Source organism: Triturus cristatus, chromosome 10 (genome assembly GCF_964204655.1).
Source record: "Triturus cristatus chromosome 10, aTriCri1.1, whole genome shotgun sequence".
NCBI classification, from domain to species: domain Eukaryota; kingdom Metazoa; phylum Chordata; class Amphibia; order Caudata; family Salamandridae; genus Triturus; species Triturus cristatus.
In genome coordinates, this window is record NC_140593.1 from 148,157,864 (window position 1) to 148,171,458 (window position 13,595).

Genomic DNA, 13,595 nt, shown 5'->3' on the forward strand with positions numbered 1-13,595 from the left:
TTTCTTTCTTTTCAGTTCCACATCAGACCTGGGAAGAGGTAGTTACCAGAGGCTTACTAAACCGCTACAAGATTTCTGTAAAAAAAAATTTCACATTATGCTGAGATTTAGACAATGTTAATGATTTAATCCAATGTCTAGTACAGCTTTCAGCTTTTTCTAGGTTTGCAGTTAATTTTAATGTTAACCAAATTTTTAAAAGAGGCCCTTATTTTCTCTACTAATTTTTTTTATCCTTGTATGTCTGTTGCAGCTTGGCTGCAGAATTGTTGGCCCACAGGCAGTTATATTTTGTATGCAGCAGCAGAGATGTGTGCCCAGAGCAGAATTTCCAGTGTTCAATTTGGCCATGGTGGACGTCACCATATCGTGTACAAGCCTTGAAAAGGAAACGAGGGTAATGTACCACACTAAGAAATAAAAATCAACGGTTAATTTGTAGGCACGAATTCTTGACCAACTAAATGTGTGAGTTATATAAATTACACAACTCATGATAAGCATCTTTTTGTTTTATTTGTTCAACTAAAGTGAGCATCTTGTGCCAATACAATTGTAATTAAGTAACCGCAATTGTGTATTTTACCTACCAGCAATTGGGTGCAGATACACTCTGTTGAAAACATCATAACACCTGCATTTAAACATTAAGTGTTTCTCAAATCATAGGCAAGTTCCTCCTCCCCAAATTTTTACCCCCTCCACCCTTCTGCCCAGTATGGTTCACATTTGCTATCCATACTCATGACAGCTGTAGTATGATGATCTTGGTCTCCTTTAAGTCTGGTGAATGTTCAGTCAAGTAGATAGTGGGTTGGCCAATGTACATCGGTTCATGCCATATTATGCAACAGGCATCCCTTGGTAGAAATTGGGTTCACACCATTCCTGGCCCAGTAAGCTAAATCTGTAACCTGTCTCCTCTTGGCATTCTCTTTATTGCCAGTAAGTATGGCAGCCACCCCTTTCTTTATTAATGGGGGTAGGTTGCTGTTGATTGGAGAGAGAGTTAATCAATTCAGTCTGTGCCATCAGGACCTCCTCCAGTTTATCATCCCTCCTCACTTTTTAGGTTGAGCATTCAAGACCTCTTGTCTATACTTTACTATATACTTATATGTGTATGTACTTTGTGGGCTCTGGAGATCAGCCAGAGAACTAGTCTGCTTCTGCTAAGGGACTTTTTTTCTGTTCAACTGTCTCTATTTAACTGTCTTTAGAGAAAACGGCCAGTACAGGTCAGTAAAATACAAGAATTACTTTCTGCTTGTGTTACTGCCTCTATTTAACTGTCTTGATAGGAAACGACCAGTAGAGGTCAGTAAAATATCTGAACTGCTTTCTGCTGAGGGACTTTCTCTTTTTTAATTTTCCTGGCAACTGCTTCTATTTAACTTTCTTGATAGAAAACGACCATCAGAGGTCAGTAAAATACCAGAATCACTTTAGCATTCTCTAGATTCCAGTCCTTAGAAATTTTCTTCCACGAGCACCCATAGACAATAATATTTTTTTCAAATCTTGTATTTTCAGTGTATGACTACTGAAGGCCCTGATTTTATATAAAAACAGAGCTTTGGACTATACCATTTCCCGCTGACGGGCAATATTTCTCTCCATGTGTTCCCATACCTGGTGTGTCACGCAGTTTGGTGCTTACTTTCCCTCCATGTTAAAGAACAGTAGATGCTTCAGCACCCATGCTAATGTGCTGCATAGCTAAATAAATATAAGGTCCCAAAGGCGAGACCGATTGCATTGCAACTGCTTGTTTCATCTGAGTTTCCTCTATCACAGCCTCCTCCATCATGTTCCGAACCCAGCTATTTATAGGCAAGGCTTTAGGACTCAGCCAATGTGAGGCTATCCTTTCTTTGGCCAATTTCTCTATCTAATGTTTAAACTTTTCTACCCATTCCTTCCTTTTTCTTTTTTGAGATTATACCCAGCAATTATTCCCTCATGATTAAGGGTGGGCGTAGTTCACGAAGTAGCACTTCGCGAAGCTACGCAAAGTGAAGTTCGCACTACGCGAGCTACGCGTAGCACTTCGCGAACTGCGTAGTAACATGTTCGCACTGTGCAAGATGTTGTTTTCAATGATTGCACAGTGCGGACAAGCAACCGGCACAGTGCAATCATTGAAAATGGCATCTTGCACAGTGCGAGCTGTAGTTTTCTGCTGCTCGAGTAGATTTTTACTCGAGCGGCAGCTTTCTCAACGCGAACTGGTAGTTTCTCATCGCGAGCGGTCGCGAGCATACGTGACCCCTCGCAATGAGAAACCTGACCGCCTCGCGTTGGGAATCTCGCCGGGAGGTTTATTTTCCATGCTCGCGATCGCCAACTTGATGTTGCTGATCGCGAACAAGGGAAAAGTCTCGCCGGGATGTCATTTTGCTTGCTCGCGGTCGCCAACTTGACGTTGAGGACCGCGAGCAAGCAAAAAATGACTGCAGCACTACGCAACACTACGCTACACGTGTTCGCACTGTGCTACGTGCAGTTCGCGTAGTGCGAAATAGCGCGAACTTCGCAAACTACGTGAGCGTAGCGTAGTGCTTCACCCAGGTTTACTCATGATAGGTGTCCACCCACCTCCCAAAAATCTTCCAACTCTTTGGGCAACATCCACCCAAAAACTGTCTATTATTGGGGCAGTCCCTGGTGATATGTAAGAAGTCGACTCCCTCTGCCTGACCCCTTGTGCCCGTAGAGGACTGTCCTGCGTGAATTATACTCCGCTGGTGTCAAATATGTCATGTGGACGTAAGTATACTCAAATTATTTAAAGTGTGCATTTCCCAATGCTGTCTTTATGCCACTATACACTACCTATGCCATTTCCTGTCAGTAAGTCCCTCATCCAAATATGTTTGCCATTTGTCCCCTTACCTTTTGTGCCTCGTCTGGCCTGTCTGCCCTCTGAGTCCTGCAAATACTGAAAATCAGTCTTCTACAACATGGCTGGGCTAGCAGCATTGTCATTGTTTGTACAGGTTTAGGTGCCTCTGGAAATGTCATCAGTAGTACGGGCAATACAGGTGTATTGGAGAAACTGTCCATTACTGTAGGAAAGTGCCCCTTTTGACATGGTTACCCCCCCCACACTTTTTCCCCAACATCTAGTTTAAATTTGACTGAGAGAGTGCTGGGTTCCTGCTTACCAGGTCCCCAGCACCAGTGTTCTTTACCTAAACTGTAAGATTGTCCAAAATTGGCACTCCCTTTTAGCTCAATGCAAGCCCCTAGTAAATGGTACCCCCGGTACATAGGGCATCGGACCTGAAGAGGCTACATAAGTGCTGCAGCACGAACTGTGCCACCCTAAAGGGCCCCTCACCAAGCTCATGTAAATTGCCATTGCAGCTTGCATGTCTTGGTGTAGAGAAAACCAAAGAGTCGACATGGAATGTGTGCAATGCCTGCTAGCACTACATGTGACATAGGTAACACACCACCCCTACGGCAGGCTTTGCAGCCCTAAGGCAGGGTGCACTATACCCAAGTGAGGGTATATCTGCAAGAGTGGATATGTACTGGTAATATCTAAATACACCCTTAGATATTACCACTGCCCAGGGAAGCCATAATGAGTACATGGGCTGGACATTCGTCATTACGAACCCCCCCGGATAAATGATGACTTCACTGTACCCCAAAGTGTTTGGTGACAAACACCTCGTCATAATAAAACCACACTGATGCCAGTTCTGGAGGAATTAATAAATGCACTTTAGAGGTACCTCATGAAAACCTACCATCTACAAGAAGTCCATGAACTGTTAGCTCTCTCGCTTAACCAGCTGCCCCATCTCAATTCTCTGAGCTCATCAGGAAAAATATCCACAGTGCCCATCAGAGCACCCACGGGCCTGGACCAGCATGCCTCTCACCTAATTTCCAGAACCTTACCCCTCCCTAACGCCCCCTCCCGCCCTAAAAGAATGATGGTCGAACTTGTGTCCAGTGAGATGGAGGAACTACTCCTCTCTTACTCTGCCACTCTAGAAACGGACAAGGTCCCTATTGCCCAAATTCAAACCATTCTTGCCAACCCACACAGGTAACCCTCGAACAAACACAGATTCTTAAATAGCGACAAACTCAAGCAAGTGAATATCGCCCAGACTCCTACATCACTTACGCCCATAAGACTGAAATGTGCATTACTCAATTGTAGATCAGCTAACAAACATGCCTCTGATATCTTCGATCTCATACAAAACAATGAGCTAGATATTATCATCCTTACGGAAACATGGCTAAATCCTACCTCCGCCCCCATTCTAGATCTCCTAGTGCCCCCTAGTCACAACATAATCCGTCTAGACGGAACAATTAAATTGGGCGGTGGACTAGCTTGCATATACCGGAACACACTATCTGTTTCCCACATGGAGCCCCCTCCTCACTTTTAGTTGAATACCTTTGTCTCAACATATCTAGTAACTACATCTCGGTCTGCAAACGTCACACTTTCTACCACCCTCCTGGCGATAACTTCCTCTTAACTAAACACCTAATGGAAATTATATCTTCCAATGATGACCCATCAGTATCCCAAATATACCTTGGTGATTTCAACCTTCACTGGTCCAAACCCAATGACCAAGCGGTGATCTGCCTTAACGCCTTCTTATCTGACCAGGACCTTATCTAATTCTGTGATCGGCCTACTCATAACAAAGGAGAGATTCTGGACCTCATTATCTCAGAAGTCAATGTCATCACATTGGAGGCCATTACCCCGTGTGATTGGTCCGACCACTACAGCATCTTCTTCTTTATCAACAGGGAAAAGAGACCTCAGGAATATTAACACGGACCATTTAGCTATTGACTGTAAAAATGCCTTGTCCTCCCAAACTGACGTGACTGATGTACATGATCTCAGTGATTTCTATAAGTCTACTATCTCTGGTTTCATGGACTCAATAGCTCCTCCACAGCAAAAAAATGCCTCCCCCAGAATCTCCAAACCATCAATCAATCAGTTAATTTATAAAGCGCATTACTTACCCTTGAGGGTTTCAAGGCGCTGGGGGGGGGGGAGGGGAGTTGCTGCTGCTACTGGTCGAAAAGCAAGGTCTTGTAAGTCTCCTGAAAGTCAGCAGGTCTTCGGCTTGTCGTCGGTTGAGGGGGAGGGTGTTCCAGGTCTTGGCGTCGCGGTGGGAGAAGGACCTGCCTCCGGAGGTGGTTCTACGGATGCGTGGGACCGTGGCCAGGGCGTGGTCAGCGGAGCGGAGTTTCCTGTTTGGTACGTAGAAGGAGAGTCGACTGTTGAGATAGGCTGGGCCGGTTTTGTGGAGTGCCTTGTGTGCGTGGATCAAGAGCTTGAAGGCGATTCGTCTGTCGACGGGGAGCCAGTGCAGGTTCCTCAGGTGGGGGGGTGATGTGGTCGCTGCGTGGGATGTCGAGGATCAGGCGTGCAGAGGCGTTCTGGATTCTTTGCAGTCTGTTGATGAGCTTGGACGGGGCTCCGGCGTAGAGGGCGTTTCCGTAGTCGAGTCGGCTGCTGACTAGGGCCTGGGTGACTGTTTTCCTCATGTCTGTCGGGATCCATCTGTAGATCTTGCGGAGCATACGGAGGGTGTTGAAGCTGGTAAAGGAGACTGCGTTGACTTGTTTGGTCATGGTGAGTTTCGAGTCGAGGATGACTCCCAGGTTGCGTGCGTGGTTGGTAGGAGCCGGTGGTGTCCCCAGTGATGCGGGCCACCAGGAGACGTCCCATGCTGAGGGGTTGGGCCCGAAGATGAGGATCTCCGTCTTGTCTGAGTTCAGTTTATGTCGGCTTTCCTTCATCCAGTCGGCGACGGCCTTCATTCCCTGGTGGAGGTTGGATTTGGTGGTGGGGGGACCTTGGTGAGGGAGAGGATCAGCTGCGTGTCGTCGGCGTAGGAGATTATGTTGAGGTCGTGCTGTCGGGCGATGCGTGCGAGTGGTGCCATGTAGACGTTGAACAGCGTCGGGCTGAGGGAGTATCCCTGTGGGACGCCGCAGATGATCTCGGAGGCTTCGGACCGGAACGGGCGGAGGCGGACTCTTTGAGTTCTGCCGGAGAGGAAGGAGGTGGTCCAGTCCAAGGCCTTGTCTCGGCTCCTTGCGTCTTGGAGGCGTGTGCGGCGGCAGACGGTGTCGAAGGCGGCGGAGAGGTCCAGGAGGATGAGGGCCGCCGTCTCGCCGTTGTCTAGCAGGATCCTGATGTCGTCTGTGGCGGTGATGAGGGCGGTCTCGGTGCTGTGGTTGCTGCGGAATCCTGATTGGGATGGGTCCAGGATGCTGTTGTCTTCGAGGTGATGGGTGAGCTGGGTGTTAACTATCTTCTCGATGAACTTTGCTGGGAACGGAAGCAGGGAGATGGGCCGAATGTTCTTGAGGTCGCTCGGGTCCGCCTTGGGTTTCTTCAGTAGGGCGTTGATCTCGGCGGGCTTCCAGCTCTCAGGGAAGGTAGCGGTCTTGAAGGAGAGGTTGATGATGCTGTGCAGGTGGGGTGCGATGGAGCTGCCGGCTTTGTTGAAGATGTGGTGTGGGAGAGGGTCAGACGGGGAGCCGGAGTGGATAGTGCCCATGGTCTAGATTGTGTCCTCGATGCTCACGTTGGCCCAGATTGTCAGGGAGTCGTGGTCGATGGGGAGCGGTGGGTCCGGCGTGTCGAGGCCTGTAGGGGTCATCCGGGGGTTGAAGCTGTCACGGATGTCGGTGATCTTGCGGTGTAAGAAGGTGGCGAGGGAGTCGCATAGGGCTTGTGATGGCAGGATGTCGTTGGCGCTGGAGCTGGGGTTGGAGAGTTCCTTCACGATGTTGAAGAGCTCCTTGCTGTTGTGTGCGTTGTTGTCCAGGCGGTCTTTGAAGCAGGTCCTTTTGGCAGTCCTGATGAGGTGGTGGTGGTTGCGGATGGCGTGTTTGTGGGCAGCCCGGCTGTCCGGCGTCTTGTTGCTGTGCCATTTGTTCTCCAATTTCCGGTAGGTGTGCTTTGATGCTAGGAGTTCTGGGGTGAACCAGCTGGCTCTCTTGCTGGTGTCTCTGTCGGTTGGCTTTTTCAGCGGGGCTAAGGTGTTGGCGCAGTCGTCCATCCAGCGTCTGAGGATGCTTGCACCATCGTCGGGGTTGGTCGGTGGGTTGAGTGCGAAGTTTGTCTGTAGTTGTTCTTCAGTGACTTTGCCCCAGCAACGGCGGGGGATCTGTAGGGTGCGGTGGTGTGTGAGGGGTTTGCGGAAGGTGAAGTGGATGCAATGGTGGTCTGTCCAGGTGAGTTCGGAGGCGTGGCTGAAGGCGACGTGGGGGCTTGAGGAGAAGATGGCATCAAGCGTGTGACCGGCGATGTGGGTCGGCGTCGTGACAAGCTGTTTTAGTCCGAGGTTGTCGATCAGCGTGGAGGAGTTGTTGTTGTTCTCCAGATGATAGGTCAGGTCTCTGAGGAGGATGTAGTCGGTGGAGGTCAGCGCGTGCCTGCTGATGAGGTCTGCGATGGAGTCAAGGGTGCCTCTTAGGGTGGTCTTGGGGTCCGTGTGGATCTGGAAGTGCATGTGTTCGGCGGTGCTGAGAGTGTCGTTGGTATTTGTAGAGACCCTGATGGTGTTCTTGTGGACGATGGCGACTCCTCCTCCGGCTCCATTGGTGCGGTCTCTGCGGGTGATCTTGTACTCGTCGGGGATGGCTATGGCGATGTCCGGAGAGGAGGCTTTGTTCATCCAGGTCTCGGTCAGGAAGGCGACGTCCGGGGATGCAGTGTTGAGTAGGTCCCAGAGCTCGACGGCATGTTTGCGTGCGGAGCGAGTGTTGATCAGGATGCATCTGAGCTGGTTGGGTTCCGTCGTGGCGGGGGTCTCGGCGGCTTTGAGGCAGGAGAAGCTGCAGTTCCGGCAGGCGAAGGGACCGTGGGTGCGCTTCGGGGCGGCCTTGCAGCAGGTGTGGGTCCTTCCTGGGTTGAGAGCGACGAGTGTGCTGGCGTCGTAGTGGAGGCGGTCTTCAAGGCTGGTGCGGGGGCCAGGGGTTGTGGCACTGGGCGCGGTCCAGGCGTGGACGGGCGCAGACAGGCTTGCCTTAGGCGCCCTTTCGGCGCGCCTTCGGCGTGGCCGCGCAGCAGCTGCCATGTATGGGGAGGTGGGGAGGGAGGAGCAGCTGGAAGGCGGGTGGCAGGGGCAGCGAATGGGCGCGAAGGTGGTGGGGCCGCAGGGGAAGCAGCAGCGGGGAACGGGAGCAGGGAAGCGGAGCGGTCGCGGGTAGGAAACAAGGCAAAAGGGGTGCAAAGCAGAAAAATGGGCACAGAGCAAACCGGGCAGTGGGGGCACAGAAGTAAAGGAGGTCGCGCGGCGAGTGGGGGGTAGGGGGGTGCAAAGAGGAACGAGTGTACAGAGCGAAGGCAGCGGAGTACAGGCGAGAGACGGGCAGACAGAGTACAGGCACAAAAGAGGAACGGGTGAACAGAACGAGGGCAGCGGAGTACAGGGGAGAGACGGGCAGACAGAGTACAGGCACAACAGAGAGCAGATGCAAACCTAAGGTCACCACTGGCCACCAGGGATGAGGCGCAGGTGGTAGCCTGTGAGTGCTGGAGGGCCTCGACTTCAGCGGCGGCAACAGGCGACAGCGGGAGTGCAGGCGGAGCTGCAGCGGGGGGGAGCGACCTACCAGGCAAGGTCAAGGGTCACTGGTTCAATGGCAACCTAAACTCTGAAAGCCACAACCTGAGGGCTGCTGAACACCTATGGACAGCCAAACCCTTCATCTATCATCTAAAATTCCTTAGATCGGTTAGGAGTTCTTACAATAAAAAAATCAAGATGACTAAGGCTGATTACTTCAGAGTCCAACTCACTCAAGCCTCAAATCGTCCCAGAAAACTTTTCAAAATTGTCAAACAGCAATCAGCTATAGCACCCAAGCATTTCGAATCAACAACCACCTCACCCTCCTGCAATGATCTGGCTATCTTCTTTACGGAAAAAACTAAGCTCATCAGTCGTGAGCTTGAATCTAAGAGGGCCCTACTTACACCATCTGCGTGTGTGACTGTTCCTGCCCTCTCTGAGAGTCTAAAGCCACTTAGTATTAGCACCAAGAACATGGCCACCTGGAGCTCCTTTTCCCCCCTCAGTGAGAACGACATCTGCAAAACTCTGTTGAACATTAACCCCTCTAATCATTTCAGCGACCCTTGACCCTCGTCTGTCTTCAAAGAAATCAAGGGTGCCCCTATCCCTCTTTGGACAAAGATTGTCAACGCCTCCCTATCTCAAGGCAAGATCCCAGAATGTTTAAAAGCAGCACAGGTCTCACCCATTCTCAAAAAACCTGATGCGGATAGATCTGACCTCAACACCTTTGTCCCATCTCCAGCATCCCTACTCTGGCCAAGCTCCTTGAAAAATGCGTCTAATCGCAATTCAGCTCGGTCATTGAGACTTTCAATCTCTTGGATCAACATCAGCCCGGGTTTAGGAGCGGTCATAGTACTGAATCCGCGCTCCTTCACAATATAGACGACATCCTAAAATTGTTAGACCATAACGAATCCTGCCTACTAATCCTCCTTGAGCTTTCCTCTGCATTTGACACGGTTAATCACGATATCCTCTTAGCCATTCTGGAACACAGGATGGGCCTTTCAGGTCAGGTACTGCAATGGTTCGCTTCCTTCCTTCACAATAGATCCCAAAGAGTTAAAGTGAACCATACGCTATCCCAAACATCCACAGTCACCATGGGGGTCCCGCAAGGGTCGGCACTCTCTTCCATACTCTTCAAAAGTTTTCTGGAACCACTTGCGAGCACCCTAAAATCCATGAACATTCTTTTTCATATGTACACGGATGATACGCAACTTTACCTAAAAATCAACTCTTCGGAAGACCTCATCTCACTCAACTCCTCCCTGAGGATTACCCCAAACTGGCTAACTGAGAACCATCTCCTGCTCAAAACCGCCAAAACTGAATTCCTTCTCGTATCCCCTCCTAAACACACCCCCAAGATTGACCTCTGGATGAAGCACCTCACTACCTTCAACTGCTCCCCTATTATCATCATCGATTCAGCTAAATCTCACAGAATCACCGTAGACTCACACCTGACCATGAAGAAAAACATTAGTGTGATGTGTAAGGGCGCCAACTACCAAATGAGGCTTCTTAGAAATCTAAAACCATTCCTCCCTCAAGCTGGTGGTTCAAGCGCTTGTCCTGCCAAGAATAGACTAAGGTAGCGCAACGTTATGTGGCCTCCCCAAACATACCTTGGCCCTGCTCAGGGCTTCATTGAATGCAGCTGCTAGACTGATCACTGACATAAAAAAAGAACTGATAACATCTCCCCAGCTCTAAGATCCTTATAGTGGTTACCCTACGAAGCAAGAATTCAACTAAAGATTGGCTCTCTAACGCACAAAGACCTACACTTCAAAACCCCTGGCCACCTGGCTCAAAAACTCGAACTATTGGGAGGGGCGGGGGGAGGGGGCAGACCATCAAGAAGTGCAAATGCTCTATTACTGAAACCCCAGTCTTTTCGCAAAAAGAGAACAAGACTTCGAGCCTTCTCAGGTTCGGCACCGAAGATCTGGAACTCGCTCCCTCCGGAAATCCGCAGAATTCCTTACACAGCTGCTTTCAAACACGAAGTGAAAACACTCCTAATGGACAGGTTCCTGCTGTAAATAACCATTGGTCGTCTGTTTTCTTCAAGCACTGTATTATCCAGGATTGTCTACCTTATTGTACCAAGTAATTATCGTTCGCATCCTTGTACATTTTTATTACCTTATTATGTTATCCTCTACTACTGCCTTACAATGTTCCCTTTTACCGTGTTCTCCTCTCCTATTACTGTGAAGCGCTCTGATACCTCTTGCGGTCTTGTTCGTGCTTTACAAAACTTTTTAAATAAATAAAATACTAGTGTGTTGACTGACTGGTATCGACCAGCTAGCCACCACAGGCAGGTTTCTGACCTCCTGAGGTGACAGCCTTCGCTCTCGGAGGAAAGGAACAAAGCCTGCTGTGGGCGGAGGTGTTCACATCTCCTCCAAACAGGATAGACATTCCAAGGTGGGAAGCTTCACAGGCCTGCCGCTTCAAATAGAGTTGCCACCTCCCTGTCCTGACCCAACATTTTGGCAGTAACACAGGCTGGAAAATTAGTTAGATTAGGAGGTGTGCCCACATTCAACCAGCACCACCCCTAGGGCGGGCCAGCTGATGTGGAGCCCACTTTTTAGATTCCTCCATGTTGTTTTTGACAGAATTAGCATTCTAGGGTCAGGGTTATGCCCATTTCTCACAGGAAGTGGTCATGTAGAGGGTGTAGACACCCTGAAGGTAGGTAGCCCATTGGCTAATACCTGTCACTCCCCATAATGCCCCTAAATTGAGTATTTAGGTGGCGCCCCTGAACCCAAGAACTTGGATTCGACCGACCAACAGAAGAAGGATGAAGAAGAGTCACTGCCTGGCAAGAACTACAGCAGAACTTTGGCGCAAAACCCTGCCGTCCTCAGCCCTTTCTGGGAACAAGAGAGAGCATCACATTGCCAAAAAGAGCTCTAGCGCCGACGCGCGTTACGGTGTTTGACCCCAATGTGGGTCTCACCTTCTTCAGGGCGCACTGATCATGTGCAGAAACAGGGAAGGACGCGCCTAGAGGGATAAAAAAATCAACATGCGGCGTGGTTACGCGCGGCAGCGTGATGGCCGCGTTTTAGAGCACCTCCCGACCCTTCGCCCAGAACCCGCTGATCCGCCTTCTAAATCCGTGACCTGAGCAGTGGGACAGTTGCCAGACGGGCCCTGGACTCGATCAAGCCCATAATTTGACCCGCCGAGACTCGGACCAGTGAATGTTGACCGCCGCAATCTGCGGCCTGCCATCAGTCGAAAGCCGGGGCCTCGGGTATATTTTGGGCCGGGGAAGGAGTGTTGGAGTGTGGGCGAGGCGCCACTCGACATCGGGGCCTGTGGCCCAGTCCGCGAGGAGCGGGTGTTGTCGGAGAGGAAATCGGGTGTTCTCTCTCTCTCCCCCCCTCCAATAAGGAGGTACGGCGCCCAGGTGTAGGGACACCCGGAGCCTGCCGCGGTGAGTCCATCGGCCTTGCGAGGGTGCGCTGACGGCGGCTCGTGCCTCACTGCAGCTGCGTGGCCTGCCGTCCATAAGTGGCAGCATTGACAACAGACGATAGCAGGCTCTGAGGGGGACGGAGCTGACAACCTACCGGTACCCCTTCGGGTGTGTTCTGATCAGCGGTGGTGTGGCCTGACACTACAGGGACAGGGAGGAAACACCATCCCTATTTCTTGGCACTGCTCAGAAGTAGGCGAGAAGGACTCAATCGCCAGTGCCCCCCTCCCCCCTCGGAGTCAACTGGGAACACCGTGATAACGCCGGTGGGACCCAATAGGCAGAGAGAAGCGCAGGGAGGCCCTCCCCCTACCCAGTAGGGACACGATGTCGGGGGGCAGAGGCCCAAAAGTCACGCAGCAGGAAAAACTGGATTGCTACACCTGTCCTAAGGCTGCGGCCCCGGAGCACATCTCCCAGGGGTGGTTGGCTGGAGGGAGACCTCCCCCGAACTTACCCTGAAAGACGTTATGGAAGCAATAGCAGGGATGCGAACTTCTATGGAGCAGCGAACCAATGCCATCATGGTAGAAATTACTCTAATCCGAGTGGACCTTACCAAAACGCACGAAAAGGTCAAGCAATTGGAGGTGACCACCAGAAGTCTCGTTGACGACTTCTCACAACTTCAAAATGAGGTCCAAGTCCTTCATACCTTTAGGAAATTTGCCAAAGATAAGTTGGACGATTACGAGGGGCGCTCCCGGCGTAATAATGTACGCATCATTGGGGTGGTGGAGAAATCGGAGGGGCAGGCACCAGATTTGTTTGTTGAGGACCTTATACTCATCCACCTTCGCCCCAAGGGCCTCTCTAAATTCTTTGTGGTAGAGAGGGCCCACAGAGTCCCGGGAGGGCGTTTAAAGCCCGGAGCCCCTCCTCGTCCCATCTTGGCCAGACTCCTTAATTTCCGTGATGTGATATTACAGAGTGCTATAATTGCTCCGCCGCTCAAGTATGAAAACTCAACCATCTTTCTTTCAGGATTTCACTCAGGCCGTACAGAAGCAAAGATGGTCCTTCCTAACTGTGAAGAAGAATCTGAGGGACAAAGGTATGAAATATGCTATGCTCTTCCTGGCCCGGCTATGGATTGAGGCGGATGGAAAGGCCTGGTTTTTTGAGCACCCGGAGGCAGTTGCGGACTGGCTCGAGAGATGGAGAGACGCTGGAGAGCATAACCCCCGCTGATTTTCTGCCCCGTCTGGTACTCCACAGGAAGTACGGCTCCCACTCTGACTAACTCTGACCTCGAATTTGCCCACACTGAGAACTGCGATCAAGAATTGGACGGCGAAGTTACTGGGCTGAATTGTACACATTGGGCGAAGCGCTCCACTGGTGACTGCCCCACTCGGGACTGACATTTGTTTCTTCTGGGGTATGGGTGACGGGGCGGGGGGGGTTGGAGCTTCTTTCCCCACATTTAGCTACTGTTAGTTCTCTAATTGGGCGACAGGCACTCTGCAAAGTTATTCTCA

General features: G+C 50.7%; 1 protein-coding gene across 3 annotated transcripts in view; it reads left to right on the forward strand.

The window, feature by feature from the left end:
• The window catches only part of TOPBP1 (DNA topoisomerase II binding protein 1), a 377,252-nt gene that overhangs the window by 41,297 nt on the left and 322,360 nt on the right, over nucleotides 1-13,595 (forward strand). For all 3 annotated transcript variants that reach the window (XM_085630675.1, XM_085630678.1, XM_085630676.1), the window contains exon 4: nucleotides 254-397. In XM_085630675.1, coding sequence (XP_085486801.1) covers nucleotides 254-397 — 144 coding nt within the window. The remainder of the gene's footprint in view (nucleotides 1-253; nucleotides 398-13,595) is intronic.